At 56.8% G+C, this 6,224-nt stretch overlaps 1 protein-coding gene across 2 annotated transcripts in view; it reads right to left on the bottom strand.

Annotated features, from left to right (window-relative positions):
* Positions 1-85: 85 nt before the first annotated feature.
* The window catches only part of LOC127751440 (uncharacterized), a 9,312-nt gene continuing 3,173 nt past the window's right edge, over positions 86-6,224 (bottom strand). Inside the window, exons 2-3 of one of the 2 annotated variants that reach the window (XM_052275012.1) lie at positions 3,509-4,467; positions 86-1,395 (exon numbers count right to left, since the gene is read on the bottom strand). In XM_052275012.1, coding sequence (XP_052130972.1) covers positions 268-1,341 — 1,074 coding nt within the window. In that variant the 5' untranslated portion in view covers positions 1,342-1,395; positions 3,509-4,467 and the 3' untranslated portion in view covers positions 86-267. The remainder of the gene's footprint in view (positions 1,396-3,508; positions 4,468-6,224) is intronic. The other variant, XM_052275011.1, reaches the window with a different exon arrangement.

Here is a 6,224-nt window from a genome sequence, read left to right as displayed (position 1 = left end):
GCCGGCTGAGCATAGAGCGGAATGAAGGTAGTAGTAGTAGGTGTAGAGAGGGGTGTCGAGAGAGAGAGAGCTCTCCAGCGCCGGGGCCGCTCGAGATCGGCTCGGTCGCCGGCGAGCGCCCCCTGGTGGCCGGCCGGCTGGCCCTGGCCGCAGCCGCCGCCAACGCTAGCGGCCAGCGCTAGCAGCCCGGCATACCTCCCCCCTTAAGTACCTGTCCCTTGTAGTTTTCCATTTTCCAAAATCGTTGTCCATTTTCCTCGCAGTCCTTCAAAATTCCATGCAGTCCATCCACTCTTCCTCCCCCTCTAGGAACTTCTCGCCGTCCGCATCGTACAGGTCGATAACGTCCTCTCCATCGTCGGACGTTAGCTTGTGGAGGTCGTACTCCTGGAGGTGGGCTGGCGCGCGCCGTACTCGTTTTGGTCGTTCTTTTGGTGAGTGGGACGGCGGAGTTCGCTTCTTCGCGGACGTGGCCGCCGGGGGTGAGTCGAGTCCGGCTTCGTTTGTTGGGGTTGGGGGTGTTACCCCGCCGTTCCTTGCCTCAGACTCGGGGGTGGAGGCAGTCTGTCGGCCCGATGCCGGGCTTTCTGTCCTGTTGCCGCGGGTGGGAGTGGCCAGCAGGTGCGCCTCCTCTTCACTACTAGTACTCCCCATGCGTCCCGAGTGCTGCTCTTCCCAAGGTGTGCGGGGGTCCTGCGCACCCTTTGAGCACCCGGACGTGGCTATCTGCTCGCCGGCCTGCTGGGCTGTGCTTGGGGCTTCCCCTGTTGCGGCCGCGATCCGCGGTGGGGAGCTGGTGCCTCGGCGTTTCTCCCACTCGCGCACCGTGTCGAGCCAGGGGTCGTGGCAGTCGTCCGGCAGTGTGGGTATCGGGCCTTTGTTGTACAGGTAGTCCCTCTTCTGCCTCCGGTAGTCCCTCTTTACCCACTGGGTGCCGGAGCTCCCCCATTGGATGCTTTCCTTGGGTAAATTGGCTGCCTTCGTTCGTGGGCTGAGGCGTCCTTTGAAGCTGTCGGTGCTTGGCCCGTGGCTCGTTGTCACGGCGAGTCGGCCGCGTGTTGGGCCTCGACCCCTCGCGCCCCGGCCTCGGAAGTGTCCGGTGCTTCGCCCTCCTGAGCGGCCTGGTATCCTCGCCGTGTACTTGGCTACCCGTGCGAGGGGCACTGCTCGCGGCAAGCGCGTAAAGAGTTCCGACAGCTTGTGTCTCCCGGTCTGCGGCTGGCTAAGTGCTCGCGCCGTAGCACCGGGTGAGGGAGCCGTCGGGGGTGGAGGCTGAGCTTGTCGAATGATGGATCGGACTGTGCGAGGCGTTTCTTCTTCTCCGTCGCTGTCAGAGGACATGCTGGCTGTCCTGCGGATCCGTATTTGGTCTTGATCCCGCTGGTGAAGTTTGTCCTGTAACAGTAAAGGTTGTACGATATAGTCCTTGTTGCCTTTTATTTCTACTATTGTCCCTTCACTCCAATTCTCGGGTTTTTGCCCGTACACCCTGAACCATACGGGCTGCCCCTCGCGGTAGCGTGGTTCCGCCGTCGTTGTCGCTTTTGGTGGCACTGAACATGGGTTTAGCCTGTCTAATTGGTTGCGTGGCCTACGCCCTAACAGCCGGGTGGCTGGTGTTTCACTGCATCCCCCTGGAGTGTTTCTGTGGTGGAGCAGAGCGTCCACCAACCTGTGTTGTATGGGTCCGTCTAGTTTGTCCATTATGTTTTTTAGTGTTTGCACTGCCTTTTCTGCAACCCCGTTCGATTGCGGAAATATGGTGGTGAGTGTAGCTTCTTAATCCCATTGTCCTCCAGGAAGTCCTCTAGCTCCTTCGACTTGAAACAGGGCGCGTTATCGGCCACTATCGTGTCGCACCTACCATGAGTGGCAAATGCTCGCCTCAGGCATTGGATCACTGCTGCACTAGACGGACTATTTACCCAGTACGCATCAATCCAATTTGTGGCCGCGTCCACTATTACTAGGAAAAAATTATTTTTTCCCGGGTACTCTCCAAAGTCTAGGTGGAGCCTGCCCCACGGACGGGCTGCCGGCCATGGCACTGGGGTTGATTTCGGTTGCTCAGGTCGCCGTGACTGGCATTTGGAGCACAGGTGGACCTTGTGCTCGATCTCGACTTCCATATTAGGCCACCAGCATACCATCCGTGCCATGCGGCGCGATCTTACCACCCCCGGGTGCCCCGCTTCATGTAACTTAGTCAGCACTCGTTCCCGCAGTTTTTCCGGGATGATCACCCTTGTTCCCCATAGTAAACATCCATGCAGTGTGCTGATTTCGTCTTTTCTCTTAAAATATTCTGTGAGTGAACTATCCTGGTTTTTCTGGGGCCACCCTGACACCGTGTACTCCCATACTTTTCGTAGCACGTCTTCTTGTTGTGTGGCCTCGGCGACTGCTTTCACCGAAAATGCTTCTGATTTGGTGCGTTCTACTTGTCGAATGTATGCTACTGTAATTCGCGGTCCCTCTGGTTCCCTGTATAGTTGCTGAGCGGGGAGACGCGATAATGCATCTGAATTTGCGTTCTCTTTACCGGGGCGAAATTTTAGTTCAAAATGGTACGCGCCTAACGTGAGTAGACCGCGCAGCATTCGCGGGCTCAGAATTGGCGATGCCTGTTTTGTTACCAAACCCACCAGGGGTTTGTGGTCTGTAAAAATCGTTATAAACCTGTTTGCCACGTACTGGTGGAATTTCCTGACCCCGAACAGAATGGCTTGGAATTCCTTATCTAGTTGGCTATAGTTTTGCTGTGCTGCTGTCAGTGTACATGATGCATATGCAATTGGTCGTTCATCTCCGTTCGGGAATTTGTGTGCCAGCACCGCACCTAAGCCCCAGGGTGAACTATCTACGCATAGGATTATGGGTAGATCTAGGGAATAATGACACAGCAAACTATTGCTGCACAGCAATTGTTTTGCTGTCTGGAAGGCGGCCTCGTGCTCGTCCTTCCAGTCCCACGGTGTATCCTTTGCTAATAATTTATATAGGGGTACCAATGTCGCCGCCCTTGCTGGTATAAATCGCTCATAAAAAGCAAGTTTCCCTAAAAATGATTGTAATTGTGGCACTGATTTTGGCGCTGATGCATTCACCAGATCCTGCACTCGCTCCGGCAGTGGGCTAAGCCCATCTGCTGACACCCTATGACCCAAGTATCTAACACTTTGCAGCCCAAACTCGCACTTCGCGAACTTGAGCCGTAGACCCACTGCACTGAGGCGGCTAAGCACGGCCTCTTCTCGTCGCGCCTGCTCCTCGGCCGTTGGCGCGGCGATCAGGATGTCGTCTAGTAACACTATCACGTTATCCAGGTCCTTTAGCAAGTTGTCTATAGCTCTCTGGAATACTGCCGGTGCTGTGGATACCCCAAAAGCTAGCCGATTCACCCGATATAGTCCCTTCTGTGTGGTAATCGTGAGGTACGCGGCTGTCTCCGCGGTCACTGGTAGTTGGGCGTATGCCATCTCTAAATCTAGTTTAGTGAAAAGCTTACCTCCTGCTAAGCTGGCAAACGCTTGTTCCAACGTTGTCATCGGGTACGGGTCTGGGCTTAATGCGGTGTTTATAGTCAGCCTATAATCGCCGCAAAGCCGTAGCGATCCGTCCGGTTTCTCCACGATTACTACTGGTGTTGCCCATTGACTAGTGTTTACGGGGGTGAGAATCCCCAGGCCCTCTAGACGGTCTAGTTCCTTGGCTACTTGGGCCCGCCTAGCAAACGGTACCGGGCGGCATTTAGCGTGCACCGGCCGTACCTCCGGGTTGACCTCGAGGTGTACGGGTTCTCCCGTATATGCGCCTAGGCCTGGTTTGAAACAGGAGTATTGTTGGGTATAGGTGCTACGGCACACTTTCCCGTCTGTCAATTTCCCCATGTGGTAGCACGGTATGTTCTCCGGCACCGTTCCCTGAACGACCTTGAATTGGAGAAGGTTAAACCAGTCTCTGCCTAACAGTGCCGGCCCCGGGCCGTCCGCGACACATAACCAAGCGTCTGCTGTGACGTTGTTATGCTTGATTGTCACTTTGGCCTGTCCCTTTATCGGTACACTTGAGCCGTTGTATGCACGTAGGCGTAGGGGGCTAGGTCCTATCTCTTTTTCCGGCCACAGTTTCTGGAAAAGGTCCTCTCCTACCAGTGACACCCCCGCTCCTGTATCAATTTCCAGGTCGATGTCCGCCCCGTCTGCGTTCACTATGGCTCTCATGGCCGGCGGCACGATACGTGCGGACAACCCGTGCGGGGGTGGGCTGGGTGTATACCTCGCGCCCTTGCTCAGGATGTTCCCCGGCGTGGCGCGCCCGGGGTGTGCCCTGCTCCGGAATGGTGCTCCCCCCGCGGTTCTCATTTGCCCAATCATGGTGTGCTTAGGCCCTTGCACTCCCGACGTGGCTTTCTGCTCGCCGTCGGGGCTGCTGTGCGTGGCTGTCTGCGCGCCGCACCTCCCGAACCTAGTAGCTATCGCTCGGCTGACCCGCGAGCGTACACTGCCGAGCCACGCTCGCGCCTTTGCCCCCACTCCTTTTGCCGTTGGTTTAGGCCCCGCCGCGACCGTGGCTCTCTGCTCGCCGGTCTCGTCAGGCGGTGCCGCCCCTCCGGCCGTGGTCTGCGGCTCGCTCGCCTCTGCTCTAACATGAAACAAAAAGTCAGGGAAGTCTTCCTCTTCGTCCGCATACTCATATTGTTGTTCCACCCCGATTGCTTGTACTTCTACTTCGTCTGCCTCTTCCTCCGGGTCTGGTTCCACGTAATTGTGGGACAGCCCCCTACTGCTCTGCTGGGCGCCCCACCCGCGCCCGTTCGGACGGCTTGACGGTGCGAAACCCCGGCCCCTACCTCGAGTGTTCGCCGCTGGTCGGCCTGTGCCGGCCTGGCCTTGGCCCGTGCTTTCGCAGACTCGAGAAATGTGTCCAGTGCGTTGACACGCATGGCACACAGTTCTCCAGTATGGGCACTCCGAGCGGTCATGTTGTGCTCCGCAACCTTTGCACGGGGCACCTGACTGGCTTTGCAGGGCGTACACCTGCTCCACCACGTGCGCATCGGGGTCGGGGAGGGGCTCCTCGTCGTCTGGCGCGACATTATGCACCTGTGCGGCGCCGGCTGAGTCAGCCGGCACCCACACCGTCATGGGCACCAGGCGCGTTGCCCTAGCCGGACCTGGCTGTGAGCGCGCGGTCGGCTGGCTTGTTGACGGCAGGGCTGTCGCCGCGTTCACCATCACCCATGGCTGTGGCTGGGCTGGCTGCCCTTGCCCCATACGGCCCATTTCCACCTTACTTCTCTCGTAACCTCGTAGGGTTCTGATGACTTTTTCTAGCGTCACGTTTTCTTTCCTCATGAGCTTGGCTCGCGCCTCCGCGTCTACTGTCCCTTTGATCAATTGCGTTTGCAATCGCCCCGGCAGCGACGCTTCACTAAATCCACAGATCGACGCGAGGCGCCGTAAATCCGCCAGCCATGCATTTAACGTCTCCCCTTCTTGTTGCACCCTACTGCAAAAACTTTGTTCTGCAGCCACTGGGGAGGGCTCTAACGTTTGGAAACACTTTCTTAGTGCGGCAACTATAGCTTCGAACGTGACGCCCGGGAGTGTGGAGGAACGGGGGTATAGCGTGTCCTCGATCGCATCAAAGATCTTGTTATTGACGATCCCTAGGAAAGCCTTCTTTTTAGCCGCGTCCTCCTCAAACCCTGCGGCCTCGAGCGCGTACAAGAGACGACGCTCATAATTTACCCAACGTTCCTCCCCGGGTTGGAAATTCTCAAACCTAAACCGGGGGGTGCCCATTGTTTACCCCTCTACGGTACCGTGGCCTGCTGCGCGCCGGTCCGTCTTCCCCTCAAACACGACTAAAACAAGTGTGCTAACGGATCCCGTGGCTTCGCACGCCGGAACGTTACACACAAAACAAATCGCTAAAAACAGTTAAGAGAAAATTTGCTAAAAACGAAACCGCCAGCGGTTCGTGGTACTCACCTCGTCGCCAGTTGAAGTGTCGGGGGAATGACGATACCAAGATACTTGTGATCAACAGTCTTTTATTGCACACAACAAACAATACATAAATACACTTACAGATACACTTATATCAGGGCGCACGCACACCGTGGTAAAACCCGCCGGTGGCGTTGTAGCTCAGGTCGTGGCAATGGCACGCCGGCTGAGCATAGAGCGGAATGAAGGTAGTAGTAGTAGGTGTAGAGA

Source organism: Frankliniella occidentalis, unplaced genomic scaffold (genome assembly GCF_000697945.3).
Source record: "Frankliniella occidentalis isolate FOCC.00 unplaced genomic scaffold, Focc_3.1 Scaffold491, whole genome shotgun sequence".
NCBI classification, from domain to species: Eukaryota; Metazoa; Arthropoda; class Insecta; order Thysanoptera; family Thripidae; genus Frankliniella; species Frankliniella occidentalis.
Note: the sequence above shows the minus strand (reverse complement) of the source record. Positions and strands in the feature narration are given on the sequence as shown.